At 35.6% G+C, this 24,054-nt stretch overlaps 1 protein-coding gene across 1 annotated transcript; it reads right to left on the reverse strand.

Annotated features, from left to right (window-relative positions):
- Positions 1-18,650: 18,650 nt before the first annotated feature.
- Positions 18,651-23,627, reverse strand: LOC113695137 (beta-glucuronosyltransferase GlcAT14A). The gene is made up of 4 exons (XM_027214126.2): positions 22,974-23,627; positions 22,748-22,823; positions 22,514-22,629; positions 18,651-19,303 (listed from the first exon to the last, which is right to left on the reverse strand). The coding sequence occupies exons 1-4, from the start codon at positions 23,458-23,460 to the stop codon at positions 18,783-18,785; spliced, it is 1,200 nt and encodes a 399-aa protein (XP_027069927.1). The 5' UTR covers positions 23,461-23,627; the 3' UTR covers positions 18,651-18,782.
- Positions 23,628-24,054: the final 427 nt, after the last annotated feature.

Here is a 24,054-nt window from a genome sequence, read left to right on the forward strand (position 1 = left end):
AATTCACTTTCTAAGATAAGACCTCAACATTGATATTACATGAACACCTTCTAAATGTTAAAAAAGGCTTCAAATTTGGAGACATAATGCAATCTTAAATATTAATGACTGGGGCATTATTGGAAAGTGAAAACTAAAATACTAAATCACCAAATCCAACTTTCTCTATTAATACATTATAGATATAGATATTAGATATAATGAACTGCTTAATAACCAAGCAAACGAAAATGGAGAATTTACTTTAAAAGTTTTACTCATGTAGTATCAATAAATCTATACTTAATATCTACTACTAACTAGATATACAACAAAATTGATATCATTGCAACATTAAAGAAGGTATTTCAAATATACAATTAGCTATAATCATCTTTTATTGTTTGACATTAATAAGGGCAATAAGTAAACTTTTGTATTAGTGGGGGTACATTATAAAGACTGATAATTTTCTCAAGGCGATTATAGCAATTTTTTTGTGGGCAGCGAGGGCCTGTTCCCTAGGGCTCCCACTGTGAATCCTCCACTGAATCTAAGGGACTGTGTTTCTTTGGAATTTTGCTACAAGACACTATATTTAGTTTCCTTTTATATCTCAAGGATAATTATTAAGAATAATTACTTTACAGCGAATTTCTCATTAGATTGTCGATATACAAAAATATCAGAAATGTAGTGTTGTGTGGGATTTGTTTCTGAATAAGGGTTGCCGCAACTGAAAAAATCAACGCACAAAAAATCCAATTCAATATTTTATTTTAGGCGCGGATCCAATATGTGGTGAAAACTATTGGACTGTTGATCAACATTTGCTCAACAATCGTGATTTAAAGTTGCTAAATTTTTTTTTATTCCATTGCCGCACATAAAATTTGCGGTGAAGGCTGAATTAAAAATTTTTTTTACAGCCACACATAAAATTTGCGGGGAAGATTGATTTTAATTTTTTTTAAAGCCACTCATTAGATTTGCGGCGAAAGAGCTGCATCGTTGATCCATTTGATCAATGGCTGAAAAATTTTTTAACAATCGTAGATTGAATCTGTGGCTGATTTAAATTTTTTTTAGAAGCCACACAGTAGATTTCGGCCAAAGCTTTGGACCATTGATCAATATTGATCAACAGTCGTGATTTATGTGCCAATTTTTTTATTCCTTCGCCGCAAATTTGGAATTTTTTTTTTAAATGCCGTAGCTCTGGCCCTTTGATCCAGGCGATCAACAATCTCAGCTTCAGTAAAAAAAAAATTTTGGCAATCAAAGTAGTTTCGATACAACCTAAGCTGCTGCTGAAGTTTTGCTATAAAAATAGCTCAATTTCAGCCAAAACAAGTGTATTCTCTTTTGCATAACCTCAACTTCAGCTAAAACTTCAGTTCATTTCTCCCTCGCACAACCCCAAATCCTCCCATCTTGTCTTGTCTTCTGAAATGAGTGGCGTCGATAATAGTAGTTTCAAGAGCAGATTCGGTGGCAAGTGTATTTACAAAGCCACCATCAAAATTTGTTCATAGGTATTGTCATTCCAGGTCCCAGGTAGACAAAAAAAGTGGTGGATCGGAAAAAGGGTTGTTGAAGAAGTGCAAAACCGCTATCATTATAAAGTAAGGTACGTTTCTTTAATTGTTTTATTAGTAATTGTTTTATAATATTAGCAATTGTTTTAAGTTTTGAGTAATTAATAGTATTATTTTTTAATTGGATTTGGTGGTCATTGACTTTGAGTAGTTGATTGCTTGATTTTAGCACTAGTCCTAATTAGATGAACTGCCAGTTTGATTTTTAGGTACTGGTTAAATGTCTAATTTGTGTTTTTCTGATTAAAAGCCTAATTTGTGTTTTTCCTGATGCTTCATTTGCTTGGTTAAATGTCTGGTTCGTTTATGTTTTCTTTTTAATGAATGTTCTGCTTTGGGGGTATGCTAGGTTCGATTGAAATAGTTGGTTTATAGGGTAACTAAAAATAGCAAACAATAAATGGTAAATAGTAAATAATAACAGTAAATGGTAAATAGTAACTAGCAAATAGTACATAGTAAATAATAAATAGTAACAGTAAATAGTAAATAGTAAACAATAATTGTAAATATTAATAGTAATAGTTAATTGTAATAGTAATGAGCTAATAATAAATAGTAAGAGTAATAGTAATAGTAAATAGGAATAGTAATAGTAAAAATTAAATACTAATAGTAAATAGTAAATAGTAATAATAAAATTTAAACTGAAGTAGTAATTGATAATTAATAGTACTGGTACTAGTAATTAATAAGTAATAGTAATAGTAACTAATACTAACAGTCAAAAGAAATAAGTTGTAATAACTGATACTAATACTAATGTTCGTTAGTAGTCAGTAGTTTAATAGTAACTATGATTAGTGAGTAATAAATAATAGTAAATAATAAGTAGCATTCAGTTGTTACAAGTTAAAAGCAGTTAGTAATAAATAATAGTAAATAGTATTTAAAAGCAGTTAGTAATAATTATTTGATTAATAGCAAAGAAGAACCATTAATCATAATTTAATTAATAATCGTTGTTTGATAACTTTATCTTTAATTATTCATTTATAATTATTTGGGTAGGAAATTATTTTTATTTATTAGGACTGAATAGTAATTAGTGATTGTTTTATTACTGATGTTATTACTAATGATGACGTTTGTTGGGTCAACATTATTAATTACTTCAAATTGTCGAGGAGTATAAGTTGATTTAAAATATTCACAAGATTAGGAGAAAATGTCAACGAACATCGCATTGGTGATTCAATTTTATTGGGGATGCAAAATAGTGGAGATTGGAGGATCATTCGCATATGACCCTCCGAGGTACAAAAAAGTCATATTAGTGAAACATCAAATAAGTTATGATGATTTTATGGATAGAGTGTACAGTTACATTGGGCTAGATCGAAATATTTTTAAGTTGAATCTATGGTTTAGAAATTCTGTAGACTTAAGTGCATTTGTTGGAGTGTAATCAGGGTGTGAAGATGACATTGACATGCTGTACCATATGAAATTGACGTCATCGTATACGGCATGTGAGATATATGTGGAGGTGGAGCTACAAAGCTGCTATTACCACAGTGATCATGATGCCGGACAAACATCATTTGTCCAATTAGGCTTTCAAGCAGAGTCAAACAACATGCTTCCTACTCCCGCATGTGAAAGTAAAAACATGGTAGTAGAATCGGAGTACGAACGAATGTTGCATGATAAGCCAAATTGTAGGAAGGCTATATAAATCAAAAGCTCGAGAATAGCAGACATAAATGCATGTTTGATAATAGTTCCGTTGTTGAATTTTCTCAAATAGAAATTTCCTCGACGTCCTTTTTACTGAACATACTGGAAAATGAGGGCATTGATGTTGATTCTGACACCGAACCAGAACCTGACAGCAAATGACTCTGATGACAGTTGTCAAGAGTAGGATCGAGTCGATGAAGAAGTCAGCAATCTGGTTGTGATACGAACCCACCACGAATGGCATGAATTCGTATCCCACCAAACCCTGATCTAGACGAAGAAAATCAAGTTGATTGTAGAACCCTTGACCCTTCTAAACCACAAAGCTACGAACCAAGAGGAATTCTTGACCCACAACCTAATAATTTAGCTAACCAAAGTGTTTGTAGAAGAACATCACAACCAAAGTGTATACTTGATTGATGAGTTCGATTTGAATGCTCTCAAGAAACTCTCAAGTATTCAAGAAAGGCTCTCTTGGCAAAAGAATGTGATAAAGCACACAATATTTGCTGAAAAATTCTGATTCCCCCTAAACGTTTAAGAGGTTAGGCTATTTATAGCCTTACAAGGACTCAAAAACCTAATGTGACTTGGACTTACTTAAATAACTAAAACTCTAGTTAAAATTTGGCTCAATTAGGACTTAATCTGACAGAAATTAAACAACTAACTAAACATTTCAAAATAGCAAGGAAAATTCACATTTAAACCCTTGCTTAACAATACCAAATAAACGACATACTAATTAGGAAAATTAACTAACTAGCTTCTAATGTTTCATGTGTGACAACAAGTAAAGTAATAAATGGAAGCTCTTCAAGTTGAACACCTTCAATGGTTCTTGTGTTATCACCAACTTGATCTTGAATTGTGTAAACTAGTGCTTGTAGTGAATCTCTAAGATTTCTTGCACGAGCTCTTGTAATTGGACCACTTGGAATTTAAACAACTCGAGCATGCGGAGTTTGCAGAGCCTTGACCGCTTCATCACTCCCCTCCTATTGAAGGCAATTTATCCCAAATCGATGGTATGGCTGGAAAGAGACGACACAGTGACAATCTTCATGAAAAAGATCCAAGCAATATGTCTCTTGGATAACTGCAAAATCCATAGGAGCAACAATGCGAAATATGATCTAATGGACATCACACTCCTTGGCTCAAAATCGACTGGTAAGGAAGAACTTACACAAGAAAATTTTTTATCGGTAAGCTTAGATACAAAACCACTTGAATACTTACTATTAGCATCCATTAGATAAGGATCTTCATAGCAATGGAATGTATATTCATTGTCACAAAGATGAGGCACAAAAACACAGGCATCAGATTCCACTAGATTATTCATAGCTAGCTCATCAAACTTTCCTTGAAAATCGTTAAAAGAAAAGCAAAAATTATGACTAGAAACATGCTCAAAACAAGGTAAACATGATGAATGAACCATAGTTAAAAAAAATTAGAATTAGAATCTGGAATTTTCCCTCTATGATGAACACGGATTGACTCTCCAAAGGTACAAACAGATTTGAATTTAACCAATTCCATGAAAGGATATAATATTGATTTAACTCATAGAAGACAAATTCCATAGAAACCAGTGATTGTACAAACGACTTTGGAACAGAACATTGTATGATCACCTCCATTTGGCCTTGCTTAACCTACGAAAAAGGAAGGAAACTAGGAGCAAATAAGTTAGTAAACAACCTATGTTTTCTAACTTTGCTCATTCCCTTGGCCAAACACATAAGAGCTGTTTTCATCTTCTCATTAGATTTTCCCATCTCGTTTTCCAGTTTAATGCCCTCAATTGTTACATCATGTTCAAGTTCTATAACACTACTCTTATTTTCATGGGTTATAATAATTTTCTAACAAACTTTCCCAACTAGTTCATGACTAGATTCTAATGTTGATGTAACTCCAAGATTTTTGAGCACATGTTTGTTGCTCGGCTTCAACTCTTTGTCAACCTCCTCAACAAACGGTTCAATGGAAAGAGATATTCCTTCATTAGGATTAGACTCAACTACTTCCTCCTTAGAAGACTCATTTTGATGGCATTTATTTGACCATTTGTTTTTGGCATAATAGACGTTGATATGCCTCCCAAAATGACTCCTCATAAGATGGTTTAAGTCTAGATTTAGGCCTAGGAGATGTTGATTGAACCTTCTTATCACTTCTTGTATAAATTAGCTTTAAAGAGGTAGATTGCATGGAACCCCTCCTCTTGAGAGATTCATTCTCACGCTTCGGTTTATGTTTGTGCTACCTCGGCCTTTGTTCCCAATCTTCAAGTTTGGTGTCCGCATTTGAATCACTAAATTCATTCAAAGGTTGTTTCCCTCGAGATTTTTTAGAGGAATTCCTTGAAGTTTGTAGATTATCAATGCATTTATGGATTGTGTTGAATTTAATATCAAGTTTTCTTTGAGACTACACTAATACGGCGTCCAATTTTAGAGCAAGTTGAGCAATAGTCATTTTATCTCCACTTGCCATGTTTTAAACCTGCAATACTTAACAAACATTAGTAGAAAATGCCTCACTCACTCCCTTAGCTGTTTACTCACGCTCGTGTATCACTCAAGTGTATTAATCACGCTAATGATCTCACCAATCACTTCTCAATTTACTTGATTATCTCTTTTGAAGAAATCAAATTTTTCTCAATGAGATTCAATCAAAATTTTCTCAAGTATTTGATTAATGCTGAAAGTTTGAGGGTAAAATGGACTGTTTTAAAGGCGCAAAAGACACTATATCTAAGTTGAAAAAATTTCCAGATTTGTTTGCTAAAGACAACTTAAGAATTGGAAAGTATTGACTTTGACAAGGACTCAATTTTAGGAAACTAACGGAAGCAATCAAGAATCAAGACTGATTGGATTCTTTTTGGACTTCTTAGACACGTTTAAGACCTGGAAAAAAACTCAAAACACAAAGTTACAAGGTTGGACATATTATAGAATTCACCTAAGCAAGACACAAACGCGACAGAATTTTTTTTTGGAACCTAGAACTCTCTAGCCGATTGCACCTTGGTTGAAAATTTGGAAGTTGAATCCAATTGGTTCTTGGATTGATTTTGGAAGATAAAAGTTGCTAATTTTGAAGGTTTTCATGTGTGCAAGTAGCTAGCAAATCCGAATTGCTTACTATGTTGTGACTAGGATTTGTTAGCAATCCCTAGTCAACTTGGTTTCCCAAATCAGATTTGCTTTCTTGTTTCAAACCAAAAGTGATCCGACTTCTTGTTTCTTTTTTTTTCACAACAATTCTTTCTTTCTTTTCTTTTCAATTTCAGATCAAATACTCAAGGACAAGAATTCAAGCCGCAACAAAAAATAAGAATCAGCCGCTACTTTGTTCAAGAAATAGGAACTAGGGTTTTGCAAGAATTTTCAAGATTTGGAAACTTTTGTTCAAGAATCCAAAAAACCCTAATTGCCGGCCAAGAACTTCAAGAAAGTATCCAAAACTATCAGAAATTCAAGTTTTCTTATCAAGAAATTTCAAGAACTTGAACACAACCAAGAACAAGAATGATTAGCCATGGATTAATTTCAAGAAACACAAGACTGAACACAAATTGACAAGAAATCCCAGGCTAAGTTTCGGATTTCCAAGAAAACAACGACCAGAATTTTTTTTGATGAACAGTAAGGGTGAACAGTAGCATGAATAGTAGTGATGAACAGTGCCAATGAACAGTACCAATGTACAATATCTTTTTTTTTTTACTCTAAACGGTTTCAAGACTCAAGAAACAAGGCAACAATATGCAATTAAAGCCAAGAAACACGTCACCAACAAAATTTATGATTCGGACAGCAAGTAAAAGGACACAACCAACAATTAAAGATGTGGACAGCAATGGAATAATTAAAATCCTAGCCATTCAATAAAAAATAAAAATAACCAAATTTGAAAACAAGGAAACTTACGAAAACACAAACTAGATATACTTGATGTCGTCAACTAATTCTGATTATCAAGATGATACTAACCCACCATGAATGGCATGAACTCATATCCTACCAAGCCCTGGACCTAGATGAAGAAAATCAAGTTGATTGCGGAACCCTTAACCCTTCTAAACCACAAAGCTGCAAACCAAGAGGAATTCTTGACCCACAACCTAATAATTTAACCAATGTATTTGTAGAAGAACGCTACAATCAAGGTGTATACTTGATTGATAAGTTTGATTTGAATACTTTCAAGAAACTCTCAAGTATTTAAGAAAGGCTCTCTTGGCAAGAGAATGTGATAAAACACACAATATTTGCTAGAAAATTCTAATTCCCCCTGAACATTTAAGAGGTTAGGCTATTTATAGCCTTACAAGGATTCAAAAACTTAATGTGACTTGGACTTACTTAAATGACTAAAATTCTAGCTAAAATTCGGTTCAATTATGACTTAATCTGACCGAAATTAAATAACTAGCTAAACGACTCAAAATAGTAAGGAAAATTGACATTTAAACCCTTGCTTATCAATACCAAATAAATGACGCACTAAATAGGGAAATTAACTAAATAGATTTTAATGCTTCATGTGTGACAACAAGTAAAGTAACACATGGAAACTCTTCAAGTTGAACACCTTCAATGGTCCTTGTGTCATCACCAATTCGATATTGAATTGTGCAAATAAGTGCTTGTAGTGAATCTCTAAACTTTCTTACACAAGCTCTTATAATCGAACCAATTAGAACTTGAACAACTTGAACATGTGAAGTTTGCATAGCCTTGAGCCCTTCATCAGGTTGGTCTTTCAGGTCCCAGTCCATTGACCTCATTTCATAAATCACCCCATTTGCAGGACCTTGAAGCAGTTGATGCTTTATTGGATTTCGACCGTTGTAACAAGGCAGTTACAGAGAACTACAATCTGTGAGATGAGCGTACAAAGGAGGTTAGATTGGGAATGGTGTTTGAAACAAAGAAATACGTGCAATGAACTGTTAAACTTTAGACAATCAAGCACAATAGGGAGTACAAAGTGAAGGAAAGTAAACCAACCACGTAGTATATTCACTGCAAGTCCCATAGTGTTTCTCCACCATCTAATTGGCAGTTAAGAGTTACTTTGAGATACACACATAACATGTGAAAAATTATAATAATTGTAAAAGAGCACACATGTATGCGAGTATTGAATAGCAATGACTACTGATAGTTGATTTCAAAACTCATAGCAGAACACATTATACATCACGTCGAGAATGGTCCACTTTATATCATCAAGGAAATACGGACTACCATTAAGCATGTTTTTGATACGAATGTTTCGTACAAGCATAGTATGTTAGATGATGTGTGATTGATACTGTGTATGGTGATTGATCAACTTTAATAGCCTAGCTAACTATGTATATATAGGAGTTGGTGACAACCAATCCGAAAACAACTGTAGTGTGGGAGCACCATCCACAAAGCATTGTTAGATGCATAATTTTTCATTACGTGTTTCGGATTTTTGGTCTCATATCAAGTCATTTCAACACCTTAAATTAGTTATTTGTGTTAATGACTCATTTATGAAGGGAACGTATAAGGCAAAATTATTAGTTGTAGTTGGATTTGATACCTTCAATTAGTAGTTCCAGATTGCATTCGCACTTGTGGCAAGGACACAAATCAGAGTTGGATATGATTAATGTAACAATTGCGACTTCATGCGTGCTGAGACGTCAAGAATATATGCATTATTTCAAATCGGTACAAGGGCATAACACACGTTATGAATATTTTGCCAGAGTAGAAAGAACCAATAGTTGTGTATCGATACTGTTTAGTACACGTGCAGAACAATTTTAAGAAAAAATTTCAGAATCAGAGGTACTAATTAGATTTGAAACTCAGTGGATGTAAGTTAATACATTATATACTTCGCTAAATGTGAGTTTAAACATGCACAATTATCTTTGTCTAGACTTAAGGATCTTATGTGGGTTGCCGAGGTTATAAATTAAACCAAGAAATATGAAGTATTTATGGAATAGATTTGACTGTTAAATGAAGAGGCGTATAAATGGCTGAATAGCCGCTCTGTCAAATCAGAGCAGTGAGCATTTTACAAGGATGAGGGATATTGATAGGGCCATGCATTCATAAATATAGTTTAGTGTTCCAACAACTTATTATACAATACTCGATTATCCCCAATCATAGCATGTGTACAGTTCAATTTCAACCAAACGTTGAACTTTTCACAAAGAAGTGGAAGTTGACCTTCAATACGACATACCCTTTTCCCAAATAAATATGGGAGAACTTCTTAACAAATGAGCTAAAGGCAAGGATACACTCGATGCAAGTGTACGATCACAGAGGTAGATTTACTGCATAACCCTTAACCGATGCGATAATGGGAAGGGTGGCAACACATAGATTGTCCACTTTTGAAATAGCACATGTACGTGTGGCAAATGGACTGAACTCAGATTCCCATGCTCGCACGTGTTTGCAGCTTGTTATCGGTCGGACACTAATCCATACCATCTAGTTGGTCACGTGCACATGTTTTCAATTTGACAAGCTTCTCTTCAGGGGCAGTTTCAACCACTATGAGACATAGTTTACTTGATCCTTTTGGAGTTGCGACTTAATTATGATACAAGTAGGATTAAATAAAAGAGACCCGATCCTAAGATCATAACTAAAATACATAACCAGATAGATCATCGGTGCCCGAATACGCCTCGTCGCTACAACCATTGTTCACAGACAGAATATGATGCATCTAATTGTTCTTATTCTAGTCATTTCAATCTATAAAACTATTATGTATAGAAAATATATACAATAAGCTATTTGATCGCCTGACTCTATATTTCAATATTTGTTGTAATTTTATCATCCCTTGGGAATCATTTTGTACTTGTTTAATTTAGAGTCCCACTATGTAATTAGTGATGTTCAATTTATAAATCAACAATTTCTTTCAATTTTACCAACTCAATTTTTGTATGTGCAGACTTTCGTAGATATGGACCAATGGCCCAAACAGACCCTCGATCTTGTGACGACCCCATCTCCCCCTAAGACGAACCAAAGGGTTCGATGGATTGCCTGCCCAACTCTCACTGGGGTTCACTTACATATCATTTCAAGAGTAAATAAAGATGGACCAATCAAACTTAACATATATACAATCATCTAAGTTAAGTACAAAACTTCAGGATCCAACCAACTACTAATACTATCACTATTACACAATAAAAGTTCTAGTAAAAAATTTAGTCTTTCTCTAATCACTCGTCCTTACTCTCAAACCCTGTAAGGAAAATAAATATAACGGAATATAGGGATGAGCTAAAACTCAGTGAGATTCCCATACACATAATCAAGCAATTGAAACAAGGGCATTAGTCATTTAATAACAATCAATCGAGAAAACATTTACAATATAAAAGTGATAAGAACACACTCATTAAAAGAATACATGCTCACGTGAAGCCATTCGTTCATTCATTCGCCAACCATTTTCCTTATCCCTCAAATATTAGAAAAATATTTTTTTGTAAGTGAAAACACCTTCAGTGTTCTTGACATTCATTCATTGATTTTATCTCCTGCCACTAGCCAATTCATTGGCCAGTTCTCCACCAACTTTCGTGGTCATACTCGAGAATACCAAACATTGTCCCAGGGTCACTAGCCACCCGACCGAGTCCGCTTCTGGCTCAAGTCGACTAGCAACAAAGGGCAAGGGCCCAGTTCAGCCAAAAGGCTTACATTCATGCACAAGTAGCATTCAATCATTGAAAATTCACTTTTGCTTAGGTCGAGTGCTATAAAGTACACACTCGCCCGTCAAAAATCCATTTAGCAATCATTGGAAAGCATTTAACACTCAAGCGAATATTCACGAAAAGTACACAGTCATTTAATACATAAACATGCAAGAAACACTCACCTTAAACAAGTCACGTTTTATCAAAATTCAGTTCAGGGCCGGCACCTTGGCCACTTTCGAAATCTGTAGTCAAATATTGTCCCACAAAGAGCCAATCATACACGAGTGCAAGCTGCATAACTTATATTTCTATATCAAAGGTAAAAGGCATGAAAAGTATAGTAAATCATATAGGCAAGGTGTACGCATAATTTGTAAAGAAAATGATAAAAAATGGTTAAGTTCAAAGCCAATATATGCAACTAAAAACCATATTTTGAATACTTGTTTAGAATGTTAGAAATCAGGTTTAGAACACTTAAGAAGTACATGTTAAGTCGGACCAAGAAAACGGAAAACAAGAGAAAGGCAACGAGAAACAATGAAGATGGCAGCTTTGCCATCCTTTGGTATTTTGATCACAATTGAAGCTACACTTATCGGATTGAGATGAATCTTATGGCCTTTCGAAGCTAAGACATAGGCATACATTTATTATGAAGACCTCCAAATCTAAATCATGCATTTTCATATTCAAAAATTGAAATCTCAGAGAAAATAGAAAGCTGTCAGTTAAACAGGGCATTTGGGCAGTCAGGGGTATTTTAGTCATTCCACAAGTTACAGTGCTCCGATTGAGTTGAAATTTTCTGGATAGAAATCTAACTCAATTCCCTACAACTTTCATGTTTTGAGTAAGAATTGATTCAATTAAAAACATGGAGAAATTCGCAGCCCAAGTTGAGTCCAAAAACAGGGCAGAACTGAAATTTCACCCCCAAGTGCTGGAAATGCAACTTTCCACTATAAAAAGTAATAAACATGCACTAATCACTTCACAAGTTCCATTTCCATGCTCAATACCAACATTGGCTAGTTAAACAACATAATCATGGCTGGAAATTATAAAACCCTAGCTGAAAATTCCACTACACCATCAAAAACTAGGAAATCAACCATAGCAAGCCAAGATTGAAAGCTTCTATACCAAGTTTAACAAGATTAAGCAAGAGAAAAAGAAGTTCAAACCTTATACCTTCCAAAAGCTTCTTGCAAGTGAAAAACAAACCACTATCTTCCAAAAATTTCACCACACCAAGCTTCCTAAGCATTAAGATGAAACTTTAATCGGGTTTAGTTTTGTTGATTTTACTCAAACAAGACTTGATTCAAGGTTGGAAAATGGAAGGTTTCTCTCTTCTTTTTTCCCTCTCCAAAATTTCGGCCAAGCTAACAAGAAATAAAGCAAAAATGGCCAAAATGCAAGATAAGAAGGAAAGAAATAAACTTGGTCAAAGTTTCTTGGATTTCCGACACTTGGCACCACAAGATGGTTTCTTTTTTTTTTTTCTTTTCTTCCTTTTCTTTGGTAAAAAATGGTGGCTGACTTAAGAGTTAATTTAGGAGAAATTAAATGAAATAAAAACAAGGAGATTAGGGTAAGAAAGTATTGGTCAAGTGGTGTACTCAATCGATAGCAAACGGTGCACGTCGGTTCAAGCCGATTTTCTTTAACTCGCGCGTACTAGTGTTTTAAATTATGATTCACTAACTTATTAATAGCACTTCTAATCACTCACTTCCTCATATATAAAACTGACTCTTAACCACCAAATTTAATACACACACCTCACTAATTAATCACGTTACCAAAATACACCAAAACCCAAACTTACTCTAACTTGAAAAGTAAAAGTAAAACTCTTGACTCAACTAATGAAATCACCATGAAATTTAGGGCTAGTAAGTAGTTAAATAATCAAGTAAATAAACATAAAAGGAAATATAAATTAATTTTTCAAAAAAATGGGAGGAAATTCTAAAGGAATTTTCGGGTTCTCACACTCTCTCCCCCTTAAGAAAATTTCGTTCTCGAAATTTTTACCTTCTATCGCCTCAGATGACTCCGGAGCTTATTACTTGTCTAAGGCATATACCCTGCTGGTACTTTTGGTCGGTTCCCTCTTTCATTAGTTTGTTTCGATTTGGTTCTATCCACTTGTTGAGCACTATTCCCTCGTGGCTGTTTCTTCGGGCAGTTGTTAATTTGATGGTCGCTACTCCCACAAATCAAACACTTTCGCCCCTTCCTCCAACAATCATCCTCAGTGTGATTTGTCTTCCCACAATATCCACAGGCCAAGCGAGAAGCCACTTTTTGGCCTTCTCGAGAAATTTTCTCTTGTCCTCTTTGACTTTCTTTTGTAGACCCTTCATCTAGTGCTCCTAGTGTCCATGGTGGGTAAGGTGAATGGTTCACTTTTTGCACTTTAGAAGGCATTACCTTTTCTCTAGATTCCTCATATGTACTACTAGATGCACTCCTTTTTTGTATTTGGAAAGCTTTTACCTGTGCTTTCGCATTCTCAATTCTTTGAGCTTTCTCAAGAGCTTCCGTAAAAGTATTAACTTGAATCGCCGCTAAAGCTTCCTGGATCTCCAAATTCAATCATTGGATAAATCGTCTCACTCTCCTTCGCTCCGTAACCACCAATTTAGGAGCAAATTTAGACAGTTTAGTGAATTGCGTTTCATATTCGGCCATACTCTGGGTTCCCTGACGCAATCTAATAAACTCATCCTCTCTCTTTTTTTGGATCAAAGGTGGAAGGTATTTCTCATTAAACTCCCTTATAAAGTTTATCCACGTCCACGCAGTCTGTTCTCTCTCCCACTTTGCCCTAATAACATTTCACTATGCCCGAACCGGTCTTTCGAATTGAAATACAGCAAAGTTCACCTGTCTTTGCTCCGTGTAGTTCAAAGCTGCAAAGATATTAATCATCACCTCTAACCATTGCTCAGCTGTCTCCGGATCAGGCCCTCCAAGGAAATTAGGAGGAACAAACTTTTGAAACCGCTCCAGGACCCTATCCTTTCCTATCTCAGGGTTCCGAGATTGATTCACTGGAGTTTGGCCTTGTTGTTCTACCAATCGCGCTAAGATATTGGTCATTTGTTACATCGCCATCGCTACTTGGTCCCCTGCTTCAACTCTCGGTCCACGATCTTGCTCGGCTGCTGTTTCTCTTTCATTCCTTGGTTCTTGTGATTGCCTAGCCCCACGGCTACGACTACGTCTCCCCTCCATACCCTTCTCTCTCTTTTTTTTTTCAAAAGGTGATATAGTACGTAAACAAAATAAATTGGCTAAAACGGCAAGATAAAGACAATTTTAAACCATAAAACCAAAGATAAGGAAACATACTTAGCATATTTATAACACACCAAGTTCACAAAGATACATATCAAGCTAATCAAAATCAAGTGCAGCAAGTATTATACATGAGAGCATTGACATGTCACGAGCAAAATACATACAGTGGCAATATAGTGGCAAAACAAGAAGAAAAACACGACATGCCATCCCAGTCACCCTAACTTACTTCCTACAACCTCAAGGTCTTACGTTTCTAGCTTAGGTTATCACCGAACCAGCTGATTCCACTTCTCTCTCAAATTCAACTATATTTCCTTGATCTCCCTCTGCTACGCTGACTTGTACTCCTCCACAAACATCCCACACTCGGTTAAAATATTCTCCATCCGATTTCTCACTTCTCTTACTACCCGAAATGGAAGGTTTCTCCCCTCTCTTTTTCCTCTCCAAAATTTCGGCCAAGCTAACAAGAAATGAAGCAAAAATGGCCAAAATGCAAGATAAGAAGGAAAGAAATAAACTTGGTCAAAGTTCCTTAGATTTCCGACACTTGGCACCACAAGATGGTTTTTTTTTTCTTTTCTTCCTTTTCTTTGGTAAAAAATGGTGGCTGACTTAAGGGTTAATTTAGGAGAAATTAAATGAAATAAAAGCAAGGAGATTAGGGTAAGAAAGTATTGGTCAAGTGGTGTACTCAATCGGTAGCAAACGGTGCACGTCAGTTCAAGTCGATTTTTCTTAACTCGCGCGTACTAGTGTTTTAACTTATGATTCACTAACTTATTAATAGCACTTCTAATCACACACTTCCTCATATATAAAACTCACTCTTAACCACCAAATTTAATACACACACCTTACTAATTAATCACGCAACCAAAATACACCAAAACCCTAACTTACTCTAATTTGAAAAGTAAAAGTAAGACTCTTGGCTCAACTAATGAAATCACCATGAAATTTAGGGTTAGTAAGTAGTTAAATAATCAAATAAAGAAACATAGAAGGAAATATAAATTAATTTTTCAAAAAAATGGGAGGAAATTCTTAAGGAATTTTCGGGTCCTCACAGATTCTATACAGGGTCCATACATTTCCGACTTATTATATTTGCATGATACACATAGATCTAAGGCAGTGTTTTTGGGTCACGAGAGTCAGTTGAAAATTAAGCGAGTTGATGGATTTTTCTGGGACCTTGTGCGGAATGCTCTGAACTCTCGGATAGCAAACTATCTTCATGCTACAGGTTTCTGGGGAATTGTACAAGCAAGCTACTTTGAACTTGATCATGGATTGATTACCGTGCTTATTGAGCGATGGAGGCGGGAGACCCATACATTTCATCTTCCCATGGGTGAGGCTACTGTCACTTTACAGGACGTGGAGATATTATGGAGCCATCATGTTGATGGATTACCAGTTACATTGGCCAATCAAAATAGATTGGTGGCATAAAAGAAGGATTTGATTGAGGAGCTTTTAGACTTTAGACTAGAGAACCAGCACTTCAAGGATGAGAGGTTGAAACTTGTATCCATATTCGACTTTTTATACGAGCCTCTTCCAAAGGATGCACCGAAGGAATTAGTTCGATAACATGTTCGATGCTACATTTTGATCTTATTTGCTAGCCAGTTGTTCGCCGACACTTGTGGGAATGTTGTAAGTTGTCATTGGTTGGATTACTTGTGAGCCATAGAGAGCATGAGTCATTACAGTTGGGGTAGTGCCACACTTGCTTGTTTATACTCCCGTCTATGCAAAGCGTTGTACGCGACAACAAGTTGTATTGCTGGTCCATATATACTTTAACAGGTGAGAATGGACAAACTTTGGGATGCTTGAGCATCGATATTTCAGTTGATTGCGTAAATAATATGCACTTCACAATGTCTCTATATTTAACAGTTATGGGCGTGGGAGAGGATGCCAATGATTTGTCTGACCGTGTTGGTTCCAACTACACAGGGAAATGAATTTTCTAGAGGCGGTCATTGGGTAGGTGAGAGTACGATGAAATACGTGCCCTCTCATATTGTATTCTTATTTCATGATGAGACAACCAAGATGGGCGTCGATGAGGTACATAATTGATGAATGATGCAATTGTAGTTTCATTATGTATTTAGTATCGCGACTAACTCCACTTTCTCGTTGCCGTAGTTTATTTGGAAGCCTTATTGTGTCGATCTTATTGCACATCTTCTCACCTATTGTTCAGCCAGACAACACATATAATGGTCAATAGTTCCGTTGATATATAGGGAGGTTATCGAATTTTACTTTTTCCAACGGGTACTATGACAGTTTGGGATGCATCAGCCGATACCAGCATTTGTTCACACAGACACAAAAAAGAAATTGCATTCTCTATGTCGCTCAGGCCGTGTCGGGAAGGATTGAACTCAGTTCCATAGTTATTGAGTACAATATTGGGAGCGTCGTGCTGAATAGAATGTTCACGGCCATCCATCGGATACGAACACGGCTACGTATAAGTATATAATATGGTATCAAAATCATATTGTCCGCTACATTACACCTCCTATTTTGAGGCAATTCCGCCGTGACAGTCATCGAGAAAATGGGGGGATAGTTCGATTATTTGGTAAATTATTATATACTTATATTTTTCTTCTAACTATATGCTAACTTTTTATAAAATAACATACGAAATTACTATAATACATAAAATTTGTTTTTTTACAAGTTGATACTGTGGTCCAGATCGGATCAATCTGTAATATGTATTTCGATTCCGTCAATCTTTCACAATGTGCTCATCCCGCTCTAACAGCTATGCAAGAGGAGGCTTTCGAGATATTATAGTACTTGAATCAAGGAATGCGAATGGTAGTTGGTTCTTTTGACTGTCACGATAATGGCTTATCTACCTCTTGTACTGTCTCTTTTGAGATTCCTGTCAAACATCTATCAAGACAGGTGTGTGATAGGAACCAGGCATGTAGGCGTCACAGAAGGGGCACCTCCACATATGAGGTTGATGTGCCTGACACAGAGTTTACGCAGATTTCATCACATGTCGGATATGACCCGCCTATAGGCATACACTTTCCTCACACTGCAACTTTTTTCCCACCTCCAATTGTTCTAACTTTCGGATGTCATTTCAATGTAACACTTACTTCCATATCTGTATTTGGCTACACGTTTGCTGCTGCATCGTCCTCTGCTACTCCATATACATCGTTTCATCCCATAAATGAGTTCGAGGATGATCTTACTTATATCTTCAACTTCTTAGGGACCTTGATGGATTTTTCACCTGCTTTTCAAATGGATGCCGACAGCGCTCTCGTTTATGCTCTTTCCACGATGTCTATAGATCGTTTTTGTCTAAGATGCAGTCAGACTCCTGTGGTGGACCCCTCGGTTGATGATGAGGAGGGCCAAATGCCTGAAGGAGTGCAGACACTACCTCGAAGGTCCGAACGACTACATCTGCAGCAAGATCTACCATACGAGAGGATACATTGGCAATGTGGCTGCTCTACCACTCAGCGCAACAAGGGTAAGAGGCACGTTGGTGGGTGATATTCAGATTTTAGGACTTTTTCTTATCAAAACTTCCGTTTAATTATCACTGAACTTTTAATTTAGTTATTGTATCCATTTATCATTGAATGCTGCATTATTTATCTTAATTTAAATTAACCTTAAACTAAAAAATTGAAAAATGGATGATTTCAACATATTTCATTTTAAATTAATTTTTATTTTCAATTGAAGCTAAAGGAATTTTTAAAGGAGGATTAATCACTAGTTATGAACATAGCACAATTTTTAGAGGAATTTTTGTTTTAGGAATTAGGGTTTACGGATTAGGATTTTAGCGTTTTAGTGTTTACAGATTATGGTTTTAGGGTTAGGGTTTACTTGTTGCTAAAAAATGACCGCATCAATGTATATGACTAAAGGCTTTGCTGCATGTCACATGGGCGATGAAGCCTTTTCAACATATTAAAAAAAACATTTTTTTTTACTTTCTCAACATAAAAAAAAAAAGAATTTAAATCAATTTTTTAATGAAAACTAAAATGGCAATTGCGGCGACCTTTAATTAGAAAACAAACTCAATCAACACCACTTTTGTGATGTCTTTTTGTATAGACAATATTCTTAGAAGTTCGCCTCACTTTAATAGTAGCAAAACTTGAGGAAAATTAGAAAACCCACAGTGCGGTTAACCATTCTGATTGAATCGTTATTATAGACCTTAACCAAACAACATATTCAGGTATGATGGCAGTTGATGCCGATTCCTGGGTAAAACCCACTCACCAAACATCTCCTTAAGATCTGCAACTTCTTATCCTCGTATTATTATGAACTTATATAAGAAGTTAAGCAATTAGCCATACAGTTGTCGCAAATTGACTCAGAAAACTACCATCACTGCTACTGAACATAATTTGCAAAAATCATTTACATTGCCTCTTATTCAAGTTTTGAGCAGAGAGCAGTTTAGATAATAAAGTTCTCAATCTTCGAGCACCTGTTCCAGGCTTCAGAACACCATAATTCTCACTTTGCAAATCTGAGCATGAAAGACTCAGATCATCAGCCCCCTTGGAGCACCATCCACCATAAGTAAAATGTCTATGGTGTCTTTTGAGAATCTCGTGATCAATTTTATCAAGAACACGGTCATTCTGCTTGAATTTCCTAGCGAATGGACGATTGCTCAAGACCATTCTTCTATAATCTTTTAGCCCAAGTGACCGTGGATGTTGCTTCGGAGGATTGTCCCATGTAATATGGTGAAGATCATGGTTGACTGTAGTGTTTCTGTAGTCTTCAGAATTGCATATTACTGTCTGGAAATAGCCTTCAGGAGATGAAACGAAATTTGTGTAGTAAAGGAGAAGGGTTCTTGGCAGGTTGTCCCAACCAGCAATGCAATATTCAGAGAAGGATCTGGATAGAAATGTCCACGCTGATCCTGCGAAAGTAAAAACCTGCTAATTAGTCATCAGTACCAGCAAATGATATCAATGAATCTCCGACTTATCTAGTCCATCCGCAGTCAAACTTCTCAGTATTATGAGAAACCAGGTAGGATCATGACTAATGGACTTACAATTTGGTCCTTCATGATGTCAAATGAAACAGTCAACAATTTTATTGTTGATAAAGATCAAGTTTTAAACCGAATTAGCAGTCTCAACTTCAAAGACTACAAGTGTCATTTTGTAATTTTGTGTGCTCATTTCCAGTATATGATATCAATATTTTGGGGAAGATAAATGCAGCCCTGCGCTTATTCTAATGAAACAATAAGTTACTATAAACAGGTACTGTTCATCCACCAGAACTACTACGATTTAAAAATTTATCCAACTTTCAATATTCACTACTGAAATTTTAAATGATAAGATCTCCAACATGAATTGTTTCAAGCAATTGTCACCGATAATTGCCAATTGTCACTAGCTATTGCTCAGAGACCCTTCTTGACTTCAGTATCTTTGATTAACCGTTTTTTCTCTCATCTGGTCATTCAACGAAAGTAGACTAGCCCAATCTCACTCTAGTATTTGCTTATCTGCTTCTTATCAAGTTATGTCAATTAAGGGAACAAAAAAGCAACAAAAAACATAAGGCCTGACGGACAAAGTTTAATAGTAACGCCAAATAATATTTCAAACTACATTCCACTCATAAAGCCGGAATAGGAAAGAGTAGCAAGTGTGACGTTCTATCATCCCTTGATTTTTCATGAATGTTGCAAAGTCATTGAAAAGAATTTCCGATCTAAGAGCTCTGCAAAATTTATGGATCCCGAGGTTTGAGACCTCACAACAAGTGCAGCTGTTAGAGGACATTAATTAAATCTTAAAAAATTACCAAAGATTTTACCTAAGCATGTATTTCACGATAAGAGTAAGCAAATACTATTGCTGACACTGCATGTTGTGTTATCAACACATAATTTAGGAACCAAAAAGCTTTCTGATCAATGAACTTATTCCGGAACAGAATCTATGAACAGAAATCAAGAAAGCCCTCAGTCGTCCAATCAGGAAAGCACGTGAAAATCAGCAAGAGCATGCGCCTATTGTAGACTATGTAACCAGATGGTCTGTTCTAGAGAAATGTGACCCAAACTTTCAAATGGGGAAAGCTGAAGTCAATTGTACAGCACATTCAGACAGAGCGATATACCACAGTTACCAATAGCATTTGTTCTCATTCTTATCACTCTCTTTTTACCTCAACCCCCCTTCATTTTAAAAGAAGACTGTTAAAAAGATACAATTTTTACTAACTGTAAATAGAAATTTAAATTGAATATTTTTTTGATATATATTAGAGTTGCCTTGCTGTATACAATAATAAGAATTTTATGCTTAATATTTTACAAGCAAATGGAAAAGACAAATAATAGTGTCACAGCTCAAATTTTAACAGTTACAGCAATTTTTGTGAAAAAATGATCTACCCCTCCCAAGTCCAATTGTGACGATGAGTTGGGAAGGGTAAGTTGGTATATATCATCAAAAAATTGAGTTTTGGCAATATCCCTAGACAATGAAAAATAAGGTTCTGCAGCCCCAAATATTGTAGAATGTACGTTCTTTATATTAAGGATAAAAAAAATGCAGCAACCCTTTTGAGCTTCATCAACGACCAATTGTTGCCATAATCGAGAAATCCACCATAGTTAGCTACCCTATTCCACAAAATTGCAAGGCAAAGAAGTTTATTCTACTCTCACTTGTTTCAATGGCACAAAATGTAGAGCTAATTATGTAGACTAGGCTTGTCTGTTAAGATAAATTTAAACAAATTAATTAGTGCATGTTATTTGGTTTTTAATTGCATTTTGATTTTGGAAATGACATATCAAGTACAAGAAGGGAAACTTGTCATGAGATTAAGGTAACCAATGTCCAAGAAACAAGGGAAAGAAGTGCTAATAATATGTATATCCCTTGTTTTTGGTTTTCACTTGAATTGGCACAACAAAAATATTAAAATTAGGCAACAGGAGATTTGCACAAAATTTTTCTGGGTTCTGTTTTAGTGTGTCCTTTTCTTGCTTTTCACTACCGGTTGAGTAAGTACTTCGTCACAAAGGCCATATGCTCCTAAAAGTTAAACCCCAAAAAAGAAAAGAGAGAGAGAGAAAAGAAAAATGTACATCTGCCTGTACGTTCAAGAAGAAGCTTCGTGCTGTCTAGTTTTGTCTCTTTCCTATCATCCCAGAACTTGTACATTCTATATCCATGTGGAGAGAGCATAATGCAATGACTAAACTATCCAATTCATCAGAGTATACTTAACTGAGCAACGAACTTACCAGTAACAACCAACCAAAATAGATTTCACCTACCAAGCAGTTCCATTTGTTTTACGCCATTGGTTGCTTGGAGAAACCGCCAAGTAAGTTATGACCACCCCACTAGATAGGCCATGGTGGGATAAAATTTCTTGATCTAAGTAGGAATTCACGTCGATTCAAAAGTAGAGATTCCTTAACTTTGCACTAATTCGATGAAATTTCATTTTCAAAGCATAATTGTAACTCAAGGTCGTAATAAATTGTGAAATAGTTGCAGAAGATATGAAGAATAAATTGAACTATTTGAAAGAACGCATATATACAGTTTTTGCGCCACAGCAAACCAATTAATTACCCTATTATAAAAATGCACTTTTTCATTGGAAAAGGATAAGCCTGTTATTCTAACTTTTTAATGATAAAACTCTCACTCGGTCACTCCTTGATATGCTACACCATTTCACATGGGCTCCATGATAAGGTACAAAATTTGATTTATATACTCAACTAATTATCTTTCATGTTAACAACAAATTGATGACATATCAAGTACTTAAATCTTCCTACTAGATGATAAACTTGTACCATCTCATAAACCACAACATCAGAACATGAAATTCTTCACAATCTGGTCTGAGGGGTCCACAAATTCCCCCACCAAATTCTTTATTCCTCTAATATGATCTCTTGCCCCTTGGTTAGGAATATTTTTATTTCTAGTTATCGCAAGATTATGCATCTATAGACATTGCTTATGTACGAAACTAAGCGAAACTTTCACCATCTAGAAACTTGTGTCATCAGGAATCACATTGGTGGACAGAATACATTGCAGCTAAGAAGGAAAAAGAAAATTGGAATTAAAACCTGTAAAAAGCTTGAAGGCAGTTGGGAGACTTCTTTGCTTTATAACCCACCAGATCTCAGATTTATTAAGGCTATGCAGACCTGGGTCTATTATAACTGGCTTTCCTCTCTTATTCCTGCAGAAAGTTATCAATTATCCATCTCAAATTTCATAATAAAAAATTAGAATACCTTTAAGGCTTCAACAACCAAATTCCATTTCTAATGATTCAGAAATCAAGAATGTGCTCTTACATTTTCCAGCCCAAATGGCTAGTGTGCTGAACAAAATTAAGATCTCTTGGCAAGTTAGCAAATGCTGACATCAGATCTGAGATTTCGCCAATAAAATGGGATCATATAAGTTTCTTAGAATTGACACGAGTTTGAAAGAAGAATAAAAGGGCTGCTAAGAACTCCATAAAAGTTAAACAGATACTGAAAATTAAAACAACAATATGTTACATGCCACTCACCATACCATCTTGAGTTACCAAAGGGTAGTCAGAGGCACTGAGATTGATGAACCAATCCCATTTTGCAGTCCTAAGAAGCATAGCTATTGCATGGAGAGTGGTGGCAAGCATGGTTGGACCTCTATAGCTAACCAAATTAGGCTTTCCAACAATCCAAACATTGCCAACTTGGCTAAAAACAGGCTCACTGGACACAAATCTTGCTATCTCCTTATGCTCAAAGTCTTCTGCATCAGCTTCCAGGTGTATCAGATAGTAATTTCCTGGATGGTACAGGGCGCGCAATAGGCGTTTAAGTTTCACAGTGTCTCCTGTAGATGCTGAGATCAAGTAGGCAAAAGTCACTGGATATGGCTTGCTGGTTTTTGGGATGATGAAGCTTTTGGGTGGCCTGAAAATGGTGATGGGGTGGGACAGCCGAGTGGGAATGTAGAGAAGAGATAGTAGAATAGAAGTTAAAATGAATGTGACAAAGAAAATTTTGGTGATCATTGTTGTAAGGATTTAGCAAGAATTTGTATTAGTTAGATTGGGATTTGGATGAAGAAGCTGCTGTTTTGAGAATGGAAGAGGAGTGGTGGGTAGTTAAAAGTTTTCAAGTGGTGGTTGCTGTTGGAGTCTGATTTAGGAGGGAATAATAATGACGATGGAAGAGTAGAGATGAATTGTTTGGGGATTCCTTTCTTGGATGGGAAAGCCTCCATCTGTCACTTTCCCTAAGTTTGGTATTAACAACTTTATATTGGGGTCTAAAGTTTGGTGTACTTAAAGAATTAGTACCATGATACTAAAAGCTAAAATTCATAACAAAACCCTGGGAAGCCACTGAGTTTCAGGGAGAGGGACTTAAATCCCTTCTTAAGCTGCAGCAAAAATAATTTAAGGGTGATATCATAGCATTTTCTTGGTTTAATTAAGTTTGTATACCTACTAACTCCTAACACACAAGTCTCTTTAGATTTCCCTTTTCCTCTAGATTAGAATAGAATAGATTATACAATTATTATTGTTACTCGAAAAAAAAATAACAAAACCTTGGAAGTATCAATTTTGTGGTTAATTTACATGAAACATTATGTGTGCATA

Source organism: Coffea arabica, chromosome 6e, assembly GCF_036785885.1.
Source record: "Coffea arabica cultivar ET-39 chromosome 6e, Coffea Arabica ET-39 HiFi, whole genome shotgun sequence".
NCBI classification, from domain to species: domain Eukaryota; kingdom Viridiplantae; phylum Streptophyta; class Magnoliopsida; order Gentianales; family Rubiaceae; genus Coffea; species Coffea arabica.